Here is a 14635-nt window from a genome sequence, read left to right as displayed (position 1 = left end):
AACCGCTGTTCTAAAGGGATGTCTGAGACTGCCGAGACATCCTAGCGTTCTGATTATAAACCCAGGAGCTATTGAATGAAGTCTCTTCACATGAGTTGCTGTGGGCAGCTCACTTCAGTCCTTGTGGCCAGTGAGGCTATTGAAGGCAGCCCTGTTGTTGCCCAACCAGCTGGCCCACTGTACACCATCCCTTCTGCCCTCCCCCCGCCCTTCCTTCTTTCCTTCTGTTTTCCCCCTTTCACTGAGTGCCTGTTATGTACAACACATTATTTTAGGTTCTGGAGGTCAAAGATGAGTGTGTATTAACCATGTCATTTAATGTCTGTATGCTGATGCTATGACATCTGGGGCCTCGCTAAGAGACTGCCCCTCCCAAGGTTAGCCAGTTCCTACAGAGAGTAAACAACTCACCCGCAGTGCACTTTTCCTACAACCCACACCCCAAACCAACTCCTTTGTGGACACTCTGGGCCACTATCCACCTGCCCTAATCACCCCAAGGCCAGGTACCTGACAACTAGGGATATGCTTATGCCCCAGTGCCCACCTAAATTATTCAGGTTAGCTGATCCTAAGCCTGTTTCCCCTCCCTTGCCCATTCCTTCCCAAGGAAACTACAGTACAAGCTCTTGCCCACAGCTTCCTGTCTCCCAGCGCTTTCCCATATGGCCCTCACAGCTAGACATGCCCCTCTTGGGAACTGTGAATAACTAGTTTTTCGAGGGAAGTCATCTCCTGACCTGTTGGCCTTACTATACCTCAAATGTTCTATCAATGTACTATATTTTAGAACAGAATGATAGTCCCTGCCCTAAGGAAACTTACAGTGTAGTGGGGGTGGGTGGGATCTTAAAATAGTAAGACTGGTAACATTCTGTTTCACGATCTGAACACTACGTGTATTTACGCAGGTGCCTTCACATCATGAAACCTCAGCCAGCACTCACCATCTCTGCATGTCTCTGTAAGCATACTGGACTCAATGAACGTTTAGTTTAAAAACCAAAACATAAAATAATGGTCATTTGCAATCCACCCATTAAAGAAATCTCATAAGCTAAACACGTAAGTATCCTCAGCTTCTCACACCAGAGTTGTTGGCTGATGACAGAGTCCTGCGTGATGAGAGCTCTATTGGTACTGCCTGATAACGTCAGTCATTAGCTTGATGCTATTTACCCAGAAATCAGACATGTATAGGTTTTCCATGTTGTGTTATTTACAGGCATTTTATAGTCACTTTCCCTTCTTCCCCTTAGGCATTTGGAAAGAAGGGGCAATAGGAGAAAGAGATAGACACATACCCCCCTTGAACCAACTGTTAGTTTTTCTTGTTGGTTTTTCCATTTAAATTTGAAACTTGATCTTCTGACCAACGAAGTAAAGATCATTTCAGTGCTGTAATCCTTCCTCCTTACAGAAGGAAAGCTGATTATTGTTCAGAGTGGAGTGGGAGAAAATTAATGTAGAAAAGGTTTGTTCTTGACAAGGAATTCTCCCAGCCCTCAGTGCTAGGGAGAAGCACACACAGCCCCAAGAGTGAACATGAGCGTATCTCGGCACTGCCGTGAGGATGTGCACACACAGGCAAGCCTTTCTCTCCTTGGACCACGAGGCTCTCTGCCCTGTGCACCTGGTAAGTGACTTGCTCAAATGTGCACAGCCAGCAGTGGCAGATGGGACAGGAACGTCTTCTGGCTCCAAGTCTGGGTTCTTCCACAACATAAGTTGGGAGACGCAATAAGAGACAATTGTGCACGTGCAGAGGGGGGATTCTGTAGTAACCAGGATGTCTGATCTGGGGGACCCCAAGAAAATTTGGGTTTCTGTACCCCAGTGTTTTTTTACTGTTTTTTCCTCTGAAAAAGGGGTTTGGATGTTGTCAGGGGGTCTACACCCCCCACATTCAGGAGCAGTGTCGTCTGAAAAGCCTATCCCTTTTCCCCTAGTCCTCAGTAGAAAAGCTGTTAAACCTAAGATGTTGCAAAACTCTGTCCAGGTATCCTTGTGTCCTACCTGCTTCCAGTCCACTCTAATGACTGATGTGACGAGGCAGCACCAATAGAGATCTGTCATCAGCCAACAATTCTGGTGTGAGAAGCCGAAGATACTTATTTGTTTAGCTTATGAGGTTGCTTTAATGGGTGGACTTCAAACTACCAGTAAGCCTGTAGGTACATCTTAAATCCATGCTGTGTGGTTGAATCCCCCCAAATTATTCTAAATTAGGGGCCTTGATGAGTTTCTCCTAAACGACTATAAAGAGATTTCTGCGGGTTAAAGGAGCAGAACTCTGAGCGAAGCTTCTTGGAAGAAAGGCAGGGCTGCTGGTTGTTGAGTAGCTGTGGAGAGTGGGGGAGAGGGCGGCCGGCAGGCCTGGGCTCAGTATCCTGGCTTCCCATCATACACCTCACCTGTTATCACGTCCCGCGTGACAAGGGCTGGGGGGCTCGAGGAGGGGCGGCGAAGGGTTAAGAAATCACACGAGTCATAAGTAGAGTTTCTGCGGGCCAGGGGTCTCCTCTCTTCAGACTGAGAGAGCGAGCCCTGATACTGGCAGGCGAATAACTTTTATTTACAACTGTCACAAAAAGTCAATTTGAATATCTATACCCAGTTAATTGATTTGATTAGACCAGCAGCTGTTTCACCGAAACTTATTGTAATCAAGCACAGAGTTGTGCTTTCACACATACCTATGATCCCCTGGATGGTCTCCTTATGACTTTAAAGGATCAGCACACAGGAGCATTCGAGTCGACAGCTGCAAGGGGACGACCTGTCGCCAATAGAGTTTGCCCATTTGCTTTTCATATTACCTTGAACTTTTAAAAGCGCCCTTTGGATGAGGAAAGGTCAGATGGAACTTGGAGAGATGGAACTGGGGTGGGGTACAAGGGCAGACAGAGACCTAGAGGCAAGTTAGAAGCCCTTCTCTCTGGTCTGGGGCTCTGGTGAGGGAGGTGAGTTGGGAGCTGAGTGTATCCTCCCCCCACACCCCCACCCCCACCACCCCCACCAGCAGCCCTGGAATAAGAACAAAAGCATGAGGGCTGGAGAGGTGTGTTTCAGGTTTCTGCTCTGCCACTCTCGGTTGCAGCCTCACCTGCCTCATCTGGGAAACAGTTTAATACTAAAAGGTGGGCTACCTACTTTGCAGAGGGCTGTGTAGAGGCCCAGATGAGCCAGAGAATGACCTCTGCAAAGACTGTTAATCAAGTCACACGGATACATCAGTGTGAGCAACAAAGATGAAGGTGGTGGTGATGATTTCCACCTCCAGCCTGCTGTGAAGAACAAAAAGCACCAGCAAAACACGTGCACAAAGCCGATGCAAAGCCAAGGCTGTGAGCTGTGGCTCCACCAGCCCACTGTAGCTTTCACCCAACTTTTGCTGGCCCAGAGCTCTGGTGCCCTGGAGTCACTGACATTCTTCAGTTTGGAATCGTGTAAGGAAATAGAATATGAAAAGTTCCTCCAGGAGAAAGTTGTGGAGGCGGGGCCCTATCAATCTTATTTAAATTTTCACCCATTCACTATAACAGTTCACAGTTGTTTTTTTAATATACGAGGTGCTTTCACAAATACTATATCAGTAATCCTATATTATCCCCATTTAATAGGTAAAGAAACTGAGGCTGACATCAGGCAAATGAACTATCCTCACACTGCTATTAACTTGCAGCTATTTGCAGGTTTCTGACTTCAAGTCCTGTGTTCCTGGAACCTAAGTTCAGCGAACTACAGAGCTAAAGAAAGAGATGGGAGGGAGGGGAAGGGAAGGAGGGACGAAAGTAGGGAAGCAAGGAAGGAGGAAAGGAAAAAGAAAAAGTAAAGAAAGGAAAGGAAAAGTCATTTAAGAGAGGAGCAGAGGGCGCTTTTTACGCAATACACACCGGAAGAGTAAGGCACAAGAAGTCTGGGCGCTGACAGGTCCTCCGCTGCGTGGTACACGCGCGGTGTCCACGGTGCCCCGGGGTCGTCACACGCGGAACCGCCGCTCCGACTCTGCTCCCCCGTGTCTGCGGGAACCCCATCCCACCCTGCCGAGAGTCCCAGCACTCGCAGGACCCGGCACCGCAGCCCCTATGTCTCTACCCTTCTTGGTTCGCTTGCTTGCGGATTCACCGCTCCGAGCCTCAACAGATGATCCTCTGGATCGACAACTGACAGCGGTCCTGGGCCCGGCGCTGGCCGGAGCAGGTGTTGGGATTACCTCGGAGGACGCCAGCCTTGGCCCTCTCGCTCAGCCCTCAGAGCCCCGGGATTTGGGAACCCCTGGGGTCTACGCGGAGCTCGTGAGGACTGAGGTCGCAGTGACCAGAGAGACGGAGGGGTCTCATTGACCCCTCACATCTTAGCACCGCCGGCACCAGCGCACGCTCGCATAAAGTTACCCAAGTGAATCAAAGCATGGGGACAAATTAATGAAGCAATGAAGCGAGCGTAAGAGCCCGGGTTCCCGCGTGCAGACAACTCGCAAGCTCCGGGCCAGGCCTGGGCTAGCAACATGGCCGTTAACGACCAGATCCTGGACAAGCTGGACTCGAGCGCTGTCCTCGGACTAAATGCAAAAAGTTAAACGATTGGAAACAAGAATCACAACACGTATCTTCTCTGACCCCGCCTCCGTTGTTTTCTCCATTTTTGCCATGGGTCTGTGGACTCCAACTTGACCTCTCTGCGCTCCTGGGGGCCGGCGCATCTTCCTAGCCTGGTACCTGGGCGCGGCCCCATGGCGTGCGCGTTCTGCTGAGGAATCGCGCAAGGAGGGACCAGAGGCCGGAACTGGAGTGGGGACGCCCGTGGCCGGCAAGGGGGCGCTGTGCCCTAGAGGACTCTGACCCTGCGGGGCGCTGTCCCCACCCTGGAGCGTTGGTGGGTTAGAAAGGGTCGGTGTCGAGTTCTCCCAAGGGTCTTGGGCTGCCACGCTAGTCCCTCTTCAGGGATCCCTTATTTCCTCCTCCCTGCCCCCACCCCCAACAAGCTTTCTTTCCCGGGCCCGGCGTGGCCCTAGCTCCCCGCGGTTCCCAGGGCATTCTGGCGTGGGATTTTTCTAGAGGAATTTCTGGCAGAGGGCTCCAACACGGGAAATGGCTTAGGCTTCCCGGAGTAGGGAAGTCCGCCTAGACCGTGGGCACCTTCTCTCCGCAAACCTCCCTGCCTGCCAGCGGGGTCCCCTGCGCCAGCCAGCCCCGCGGTTCCAGGTTACTCTCCGGCTGTGGGACACCCACATTCCTGCTTGCGCCGCGCCGCGCCGCGCTGCGCCCCGCGCCCTTCGCTGGTCAGCCCCGGCCCTCGAGAGCAGCGGGTGGAGCGAATGTGCCTAGGGTGCTGCTACTGGATCCGGGCTGGAAGGGAGAGAAAACCTAAACAATCTATTTATGCGGAAAGCCCGTTCTCAGAAGAAAACAATACGGGGCTTTAGAAATTAAAATTGGGACTTAAAAACGGAGATAGTTGCACTTCTCCATCCACTTGCCCGCTTTTAGCCGTGGGGCCTGACCCAGAGCGCATATTGCACGCGAGGCGCCTGTGAACTCAGACATTGCGCGCTGAGACATTGAAATCCGGACTTAGAACTTACGGGCTCTATGTCTAGAGTTATAGTAACATCTGCCATCACGTACAGATTTTGAGCTTCACACATACTATCTCACCAAACTTCACAACAGCCCTGTGAGATCAGTCTTATCATCGTCCTCACTTAAAGATTAGGAAAGGAGGCCCAGAGAGATACCCAACTTTCCCAGAGTCACCCAAACACTGAAGTAACCCAAACACTGAAGGCAGTTCCTGTCTTCAGACCCACTGTCCTCCCATGACGATGCTACCTCCTTCCATGGCCATTTCTGCGGAGCACTGCACAGGGGTTGCGCTCAGTAAACATTTGTGGATTGAATTTCAGGATCTAGTTAAGCCGTGTTTTTATACAGCAGGGTGTGTCTGAGCCATATTTATTCACTTACTTATTCATTCACTTATTTAGCCGTTCCTGAGAGCCTACTGTGTGCCAGCGCTGAAGTAAGAGCCAGGAGAGCAGCCCTACTCACACGAAGCAGGGTGACACGGGAGCTGTCCTCCGAGGCAGGCGGCTCGCGTCCTCGAGGACGGCGGTGAGCTCCCAGCCCCCAGCCCTCCGAGTTGAGCGCAGGCCCCAAACCTGAAGCCCTGTCTACCCTGGGGTGTCAGGATCAGGGAAAATCGGGAGCTCCCAGGTCGTGCCAAAGCCGTAGGGGACTTGGTGGGGAAGGGCCAGAGCGAATCCACTCGTTCCGTGGGAGCTGGTGGGAGGAGAAAATAGAAGAAGGGAATTCCTCGAGAGAAGAGCTAGGGGCAAGGGAGCTGGAGACCCAGACCCCCGAGACTAGGGTGGGGTGGGGAAAGAGGTGTAAGAATAGAGATACCAGACGACAGAGTGAATAAGAACTGAGAACGCAGCCATGTCCTCCCATGAGCCAGGAAGCTGCGAGGACTACGAGGAGTCCCTGGGGTGGACACTGCATAGAACCTGATGTGGGATCCAACCCTTGGTAGTCTCTGGTGGCCACCAAAATTGGCTGGGGTCCCGGATCATTTTAGAAAAGCGGTAGTGTGTTCTCTTAAGAACGGTTCACATGCTCCTTTGAGGGGATTCATAGTCAACGACTCCAGCACCCCTCAATTCTCAGCGAAACCTCTTTGGCTTCGGTTCTCTGTAGGATTCCACGCACGGGAGGCGTTAGTGGAGTCTGGCCCGGGGAGGCCACAGCCAGGGGGCTGGGGTCAGGCTCCCGCTCCCCGGCGAGGTGACTGAGGGTGGCGCCCGCCTCCTGGCTCTGCGGCACCTGAGCCCGGAGCGGGCAGGACGGGAGGTGGCCCCCGGGCGGCGGGGCGCGGATCCCGGAGAGAGACCCAGAAGGCGGGGGGACGGGCCAGGGGCGGGCGCGGGGAAGAGGCCCTCCTTCCTTCTCCCCTCAAACCCCGGCAGGTCGGAGCGGGGACTCGGCGACCGGGAAGGCAAGCGGGGTGAGGGAAGGGGGGGGCCGCGCCGAGACCGAGGGAGGGGCCGCGCCGCCTTCCAGAGTCATTGGAGGACGCGACTGCTCGAAGCTGATAAATAAGGGGCCGGGCCGCGGCTGCGGGCCAAGTTGGACGCCCCGACCGGTGCGAGGGCCAGGTCAGCACCTGCCCCGCGAGGCGCCCCCCGTGCGGCCATGGCCTCGCTGCTGGGAACTTACCCGTGGCCGGAGGGACTCGAGTGCCCGGCCCTGGAAACCGAACTGTCGGATGGGCTGTCGCCGCCGGCTGCCACTCGCCCGCCGGGGGACAAGGGCTCGGAGAGCCGTATCCGGCGGCCCATGAACGCCTTCATGGTGTGGGCCAAGGACGAAAGGAAACGTCTGGCGGTGCAGAACCCGGACCTGCACAACGCCGAGCTCAGCAAGATGCTGGGTGAGTGAGCTGGCGGGCGGGCGGGTGCGCTCCGAGGTTGCGGGCGAGGGGCGCGGGAAAAGACGACCTGGGGCGAGCGAGCCGATTTGGGCAGGACCTGGCGTGTGGGGACGCGCGGGGAGTGATGCAAGGTGGGCATCTGTGCGAGCGGGGGTGTGCGCGCGGTGGTCGGGATTCGGAGCAGGGACACCTTGGCACGGCCCAAAGCGAAACCGCGCGACCTGTCGAGGTGGTCCGGGAGGTCAGAAGCGGAATTGGGGGCCTCGAGGGACAGTATAGGCCGGGCAGCGTTCAGGCCCGGGTCGTCCAGCGACAGGGATCCGTGCGCTCTAAGAGGTCGGGACGGAAACGCAGAGACGGAGTGGAACTGGCGTTTGCCAGAAATACCGGAGTAGGAAACCCATCGTTCCCTAAACTTTACCGCTGGCACCATCACAAAGGGAGATTCTAACTATTATTAACGAACATTGTGAAAAGAGACCTTGCGGGAACGCATCCCTGCTTTAACTTAATTAGTAAAGCAATAGTTAAAAAAAAAAAAGTAAAAGAAAAAAAGAAAGTCTGCGCAAATAGACTCCATTCAAGACTGTCAATCGCAGGAGTTTAGATAATTTGATCCGGATGCTTAGGGCAACCAGTGAGGGTCTGTCCTGGAGCCCAGCTGGGTGGCTTCCCGAGTGATACTGTGCAGTCCCCCCTGGGGTGGCTGGACTAGGGACGGGGATGAGCCAGACCAGAGGAGCCCGGGGAGAGGATGTTAGGGCATGTCGGAAAAATCGGAGTTTATGTTGGGATTTCTTGTCTCTCCCTTGTCTGGAGCTGCTCACTTTTCCACTTGGCCTTACTCCTAACCTCTTAGTCCCTTCGAAGTTTTTTATTCATTTTAACCGGTGGAAACCTTCTGAAGCACTTTGTGTGTGCGGTGGAGGCCAGGCCCTGTGAGGAGGGACAATGTGCGGCCCCACCAGGCCCAGAACGATTGGAGCCGGGTTTCTTTTTCCGTTGGAGCTGTGGGCTCCTTCCGGGTGGGAACTGTGGAGTGAGGGCTGAGGTCCACCTTTCTGATGGCTAAGGCCACAGGCCTACAGAGTCCCTCCCGCTGTTCTGGACATGCTTTCAAAGTCTCAGAGTGCTGGTTTCAAAGAGCCTCCTACCCGCAGCCCAGCCTCCTGGCTGGCTGTGCCCAGGACACATTTGTGGGCTAATCTTGGCGAGTCCCTTCCTCCATGAAAAATATTTAAAATTGTATTTCACACTGTGTTGACAAAAAGACAAATATATTAATATATACAACAATAAATCATTTTATTCAACCTGATAGTTCACATTTTCCCTCCAAATTGCTAAAGAAATGAAAACATATATTTTGTGGACCCCTAAAAGTTTTTTTTTGGTGGGCCCTAATGCTGTGCCTATTACCCAAACAGAGCTCTTGTGACCAAGATGGAGCAGGGTTTCTGCTGCAGACTGGAGCCAGAGACCAGAGAACTTGGGTTGGGGAGCGCTAAAGGACTGAGGCTGCCTGTTCCCCAGCAAAGGGCAGGCAAAGGGACTTGGATGACAAATGCCTCCTGTAAGCTGATCCCTGCTGTCTATTTGCACTTAGGCTTTCAGAGGTTATAGTTCATTTTGCAGGAAAGACACTGATTCCTTCCTGCTTAACCACATAGCCCCTGGCACTGGGTGACGGAAACCAACCTGGTATTGCTTTTTAAAATACAGACTTTCGAATCTGTTCATAGGGTAGCAGCAGGATGGTCTGTTTCCACCCCCATGACCTAACCCAGCCCTTTCCTTTCTGACCTAGGAAAGGAAAGGACTGGATGTGAGAGTCCCAACTTTTTTGACTATAAGCTTTCTAACATTTAACATTGAAACTTCACCCAATAGCGCTAGTATGTTTAGTATATTATGAATGAGAAAGCCCATTCGATTACACATTTAGTGGCATTTAAAAATGAACCTATATTTTATTAATACTGCCATATCCAGGTATACTTAGAAACCAGAGTCACATTTATATTCAGTCCACAGACAAGGTGTGTTTTGTCTTGATCTTGGGCCTCTTGCAACAACTCTGTGGCCTCAGCCCAGGCTGGGAACTGAGGACCAACCCGAAAGCTGGGCTTCCTAACACTTTTCAAGTCACCCTTGTAAGTAACAGCTAATTATACTAATTGACGACTCTGTCAGAATAGCTCTAAACTTTCATACCAGTGGTAGCACACCTTTAATAATCACCCTCCACCAGGCCCCTCTGAGGGCCTGGTGTGCAGAGCCAGCCAGCACGGGCGCTGAGGGAGGGTGGCCGTACACACAGCTCTGTGCAGACAGCTCTGGGTGGGAGCTGTGGTCCCATTTCCTTATAGGGCTTAGCAAGGCCTACCCTCCAGGTGAGTGGCTCTCAAACTTCAGGATACATTAGAGTCATGGGGTAACCTGTCAAAGCTATAGAATCCGAGTCCACCCGAGTGGGTAACAACAATCTATGAGGTCCAGAAGCGGCCTTCAGAAAACCTGCAGCTGGAGAGATGACAGAGAGATGCTAAAGCAATTTACAAACAATATACAAGCAAGTAAGGACGAATAGGAAATACAAGTGAAACTGGCATTTTAGTAGGATACATGTGTGCGATGCTTTTTAAAGAGAGAGTTTTGAATTGGGTAGCATCACAATATATGTTCTAGTGAGGAAAATAGAGACCCAGGGAAGCTAAAGAGGTTTTCTTCTGCATGGGGAGTCAATGGCTGAGCAGGTGCCCCTGCCACTGTCAATGGGTCCTAAGTAGATGGCTGGCAGCTCTAGCTTGTGCATGTGTGCGTGCGCTTGTGTGCCTGTGTGCATGTGCATGCCTACATATGTGCATGGTGCAGGCAGATGTTAGCATCCTGGTTCATGGTCAGGTCTTCATACAGTAGGGTTCTATTTGACTTTCGGATGCAAAGAATAATCGCCTGTTACCCTAAGTTAGTGCCTGTAATTTACTTACATCTGTGAAACTGTTGACCCTGCCTGACTTCCCTCAGGGGAAGGCCTATGAGGTTTATGCCGTAAATAATATTATAGCATCACTTCCTGAGACACAGCAATGATCAATGAAGGTAGAGAGTTTTAATTTAAATGTCCACATAATTAGAATTGCACCCTGGAAAGGGTAAAAAGAGCCCAAATCAATGTGGTAGTCATTATACATTTTTGTTCTGTGGCTGATATTGGGTCAGGTGGGCCTTTCCCTGTAAGTTCCCATTGTTCATATGTTCGTGTGATCCGGTGGTTTTTATAGGAGAGACGATGTGACTGTCTGTGTAGTTGGCCTGTGGTGGTTTTACGGGATGCAGGCGGGAGAGGTTGGTTTGGCCTCACTGTGCAGTGCAAGATCCGGGCTGGGAAGGGGGTTCGGGGAGTGTGGTGTCCTTCGTGTCCTTTGTGGAGAGAAGGGACCCCAGATGTCATGGGGGACAGCGTGTGCGTGTGTGATGCGTGGAGGCACGAGCCTGAGACAGGTGCACCCGCAGCCCCAAGCCACGCAGATGCTGAAAGTGGCCTTCTCTGACTTGTATGAGCAGGAAAGTCGTGGAAGGCGCTGACGCTGTCGCAGAAGAGGCCCTACGTGGACGAGGCGGAGCGGCTGCGCCTGCAGCACATGCAGGACTACCCCAACTACAAGTACCGGCCGCGCAGGAAGAAGCAGGCCAAGCGCCTCTGCAAGCGAGTGGACCCCGGCTTCCTGCTGAGCTCCCTCTCCAGGGACCAGAACGCCCTGCCTGAGAAGCGGGCTGGCGGCCGGGGGGCGCTGGGGGAGAAGGAGGACAGGGGTGAGTACTCCCCGGGCGCCGCGCTGCCCAGCCTGCGGGGCTGCTACCAGGAAGGGCCAACGGGCGGCGGCGGCACCCCAGGCAGCGTGGACACGTACCCATACGGGCTGCCCACGCCTCCGGAAATGTCGCCCCTGGATGTGCTGGAGCCGGAGCAGACCTTCTTCTCTTCCCCCTGCCAGGAGGAGCATGCACACTCCCGGCGCATCCCCCACCTGCCCCGGCCCCCTTACTCCCCGGAGTATACCCCCAGCCCCCTCCACTGCAGTCACCCCCTGGGCTCCCTGGCCCTCGGCCAGTCCCCGGGTGTCTCTATGATGTCCACTGTACCCGGCTGTCCCCCATCTCCAGCCTATTACTCCCCTGCCCCCTTCCACCATCTCCATTCCAACCTCCATGCCCACCTGGGCCAGCTCTCGCCCCCTCCTGAGCACCCTGGCTTTGATGCCCTGGATCAGCTGAGCCAGGTGGAACTCCTGGGGGACATGGATCGCAATGAATTCGACCAGTATTTGAACACTCCTGGCCACCCAGACTCTGCTGCTGGGGCCGTGACTCTCAGTGGCCATGCTCCGGGCTCTCAGGTGCCAACCACGGGCCCCACGGAGACCAGCCTCATCTCTGTGTTGGCTGATGCCACGGCCACGTACTACAACAGCTACAGCGTGTCATAGAGCCCGAGGCCGCCCGTCCAGCCCTGCCTCGCCGCCACTCTCCTTCCTGCGCACTGAGAAGAGCCGAGGGCTCGGTGCTACGGCCCTGGTGGGCAGGTCTGCACTGCCTGCGACCTGGATTCTGCTCATTCTAGTGCTCTTCCGCGCCCTTCCGCGCCCACCCCACTCCCTGCAGCCTGCATTTTAAGTATATGCCTTCAACTGAGTTTTCATTGGCTAATTGGGAATAAGGCAAGGGAGTTGCTGAAAGATGCTGGTCCCAGGTGAGATTTTCACCCATCTCTCCTCCCTGTCCCCATCACTGAAACAAATGTGTGAAAAAAGCCCAGCAGCATTTGCAACCTCTCTGGAATCTGATACAGCCTCAGGGGTACAGCACATCTGATTTTTGGGGCCTCCAGGTGGAGAGAGCCCTGGACTGGGATCCAGCAACCCAGGATCCTGGGAAGGCTGGACACTCTGACTGTCTTCTCCTCCCCCTCCAGCTTGTCCCCTGACCTAAAAAGTGAGGGATGGATTTGGCACCTAAGGTCCCTTCTTCTCCAGGGTTTTCTGATTTAGGATTCTCTCAAGGCTAACCATCAATAAAAGGAAAATGAAGTTCGACTCAGTAAACTCCTGAAGCTGTATACTGTGGTAATTCTTATGCACAGCCTGAGGACTCAGGCTTTCTGCACTTGGACGGCCTTCCCCAATGATCCTAGTCTTCCAAAAGGAGTCTTTTCCAATTTGAGAAAAAAAACACTCATCTTGATTTGGGAAATTAACCAGTAGGGTTGACTGCATCACTGAAAATGAGATTGAATTCAAGCTGTTTTTCTAAAAATACATTTTTTAGATATGCTCTTTTATTGTTGTTACACACGCATTTCAAGAGACTATACACAACCTGAATATATACAGTGTGTGACACACACACACCTTCATGCACACCCTTACAGCCTAAATCAGATGCTCTTGTTGATGTTGGCAACTTCCTGTCAACTCCCTGTTCCTAAAGACCCAAAGAGCAGGGAACCTAAAAAAGAATTTCCTCCACTCTGGATCTGTTGATTTCTTGAGCAAAATTTTAGCAAGCCTCCCCTTTGCAGAAGCAAAAGGAGCTTTCTTTCCGAATTCCCCATCTCCCTCTCTCCCTTTCCTGGGATTTCTTTTCCCTCTATTCTTTGTTCTTCCTCCACCCCTGAATTGGCCACTAATTCAAAGATTCCCCTGCTTTAAAAATTCCATGCCCCATTCCCATGGCTGGGATGAGAATTCATCCTCCTCACCAGCCAGCTGTTTCTTAGGTAATATCTTCAGCCAACACTTCAAAACAATTACCCCACCACACCTTCATTGTGCTTACTTCCCAAAGAACAGAAACGCACAGTGATTTGGAAAATGATCCTGAGCCCTGACCCCACCCCCAAAGCATTTTCATCCTCCTCTCAGACCTCCTTTGAAGGAACATACCTAACAGTGAGTGAAAGGCAGCAGTTTGTCTTTTGATGTCAGCATATTATTGCCTGTATGAAATATGTAAGTGTTTTATATATTCTCCTGTTATTTTTGCCTTATATTTAGTATTGTTGAAAGATCCTTTTTTTCCCCTTCCAAGGAGTCCTATTGTAAAATCACTTATAAGATATGATTAATCTTTATGCTATTCCTGTATACGACGTTTGGTAATAAATTGTAAATCATTGACAATATGATTGACTGGTGCAGTTCAAAATGTGTTAATAATCTTGTAAAACATGATCACAGACATTAAGCTAAACTGTTCCATTTTTTTTTTTTTTTTGCTAAGAACTACCCACGGTTTGGAATGGTTGTAGATATTGATTTGTCTAAAATATTTAATTTAAATAAACTTTTTTTGTACCGTGACCATTTTATCATTTGAAATCTAGTTTTGCAAAAAGAAAACAGTTTCAAGTGAGGCATAGATATTATGTCTGGTGCTATCTATTGTCTTGGTCAAAATGTTTTCTATGTCAACTTTTTTTTTTAAGTTGTTGTCTTGTAGGGGTGCTTTATTTTATTTTATGAGTTATGGTAAAGAGATAAAGCCTAATATTACACATTGGAAACAGCATTGTTATTAATATTGAAAGGAAAGATTAATTCATAGCCTACCTGCATAACAATTTTCTTACCAGGATAATTTCACTCTTGTAAACTGGAACCAGGTGTTAATTCAAGATAGGAAGTCAGTTCTGCCCAATTAATTGCTTGCTTAATTAAGGCTACCACATTTTTTCCCTTCTTTTTGAAATAGTCTTGACAAATACCTGGGTTGCCCTTTTTACTGTGTATTTATGGATGTGGTAATAACAAGACATATGGACTCTCAGAATTCGATGGAATGTCGTGGAGAAGGCAGGGGAGCACACGTATCAGCAATTAAAGGATGGGACATCTTGTGAGGTTTAGGATTAAAATGCCAGCCAGAAAGTGCCTGGAAAATAACTGATGATTACTCAGTCCCCATGCAGGTCACCCATGTCTGGCTTCTCTCTGTGGTGAAGCAGTTGTAACTTGTTGGAGTCAAGATTAGTCTTGTGTGCTTCCAGGCCCTCTGGGCCAAGGAGTGGGTCTGGGGAGGCCCAACTAGGTATGTGTTCCTTCTTCAATTTTGACCATAATCTATAGTCATTACTTTAATAGCACTTTATAGGTGCAGGGAAATTTACAGTAAGTTTTATGGACTATTTCTCTTCCACAGC

The 14635-nt window shown here is 51.3% G+C and overlaps 1 protein-coding gene across 1 annotated transcript; it reads left to right on the top strand.

Annotated features, from left to right (window-relative positions):
* Positions 1-6036: 6036 nt before the first annotated feature.
* On the top strand, positions 6037-13796 carry SOX7 (SRY-box transcription factor 7). Its single transcript, XM_019636174.1, has 2 exons — positions 6037-7434; positions 11002-13796. Exons 1-2 carry the CDS (start codon positions 7197-7199, stop codon positions 11922-11924), a joined length of 1161 nt encoding a protein of 386 aa, XP_019491719.1. The 5' UTR covers positions 6037-7196; the 3' UTR covers positions 11925-13796.
* The last annotated feature ends 839 nt before the right edge of the window (positions 13797-14635 follow it).

Source organism: Hipposideros armiger, unplaced genomic scaffold (genome assembly GCF_001890085.2).
Source record: "Hipposideros armiger isolate ML-2016 unplaced genomic scaffold, ASM189008v1 scaffold_27, whole genome shotgun sequence".
Taxonomy (NCBI): domain Eukaryota; kingdom Metazoa; phylum Chordata; class Mammalia; order Chiroptera; family Hipposideridae; genus Hipposideros; species Hipposideros armiger.
Note: the sequence above shows the minus strand (reverse complement) of the source record. Positions and strands in the feature narration are given on the sequence as shown.

Bases quoted from the DNA above. Each gene is read 5' to 3' on its own strand.
- SOX7 (XM_019636174.1), top strand. From the start codon at position 7,197: ATGGCCTCGCTGCTGGGAACTTACCCGTGGCCGGAGGGACTCGAGTGC. The intron at 7,435-11,001 runs GTGAGTGAGCTG...TTGTATGAGCAG, and splicing joins CGAGCTCAGCAAGATGCTGG to GAAAGTCGTGGAAGGCGCTG.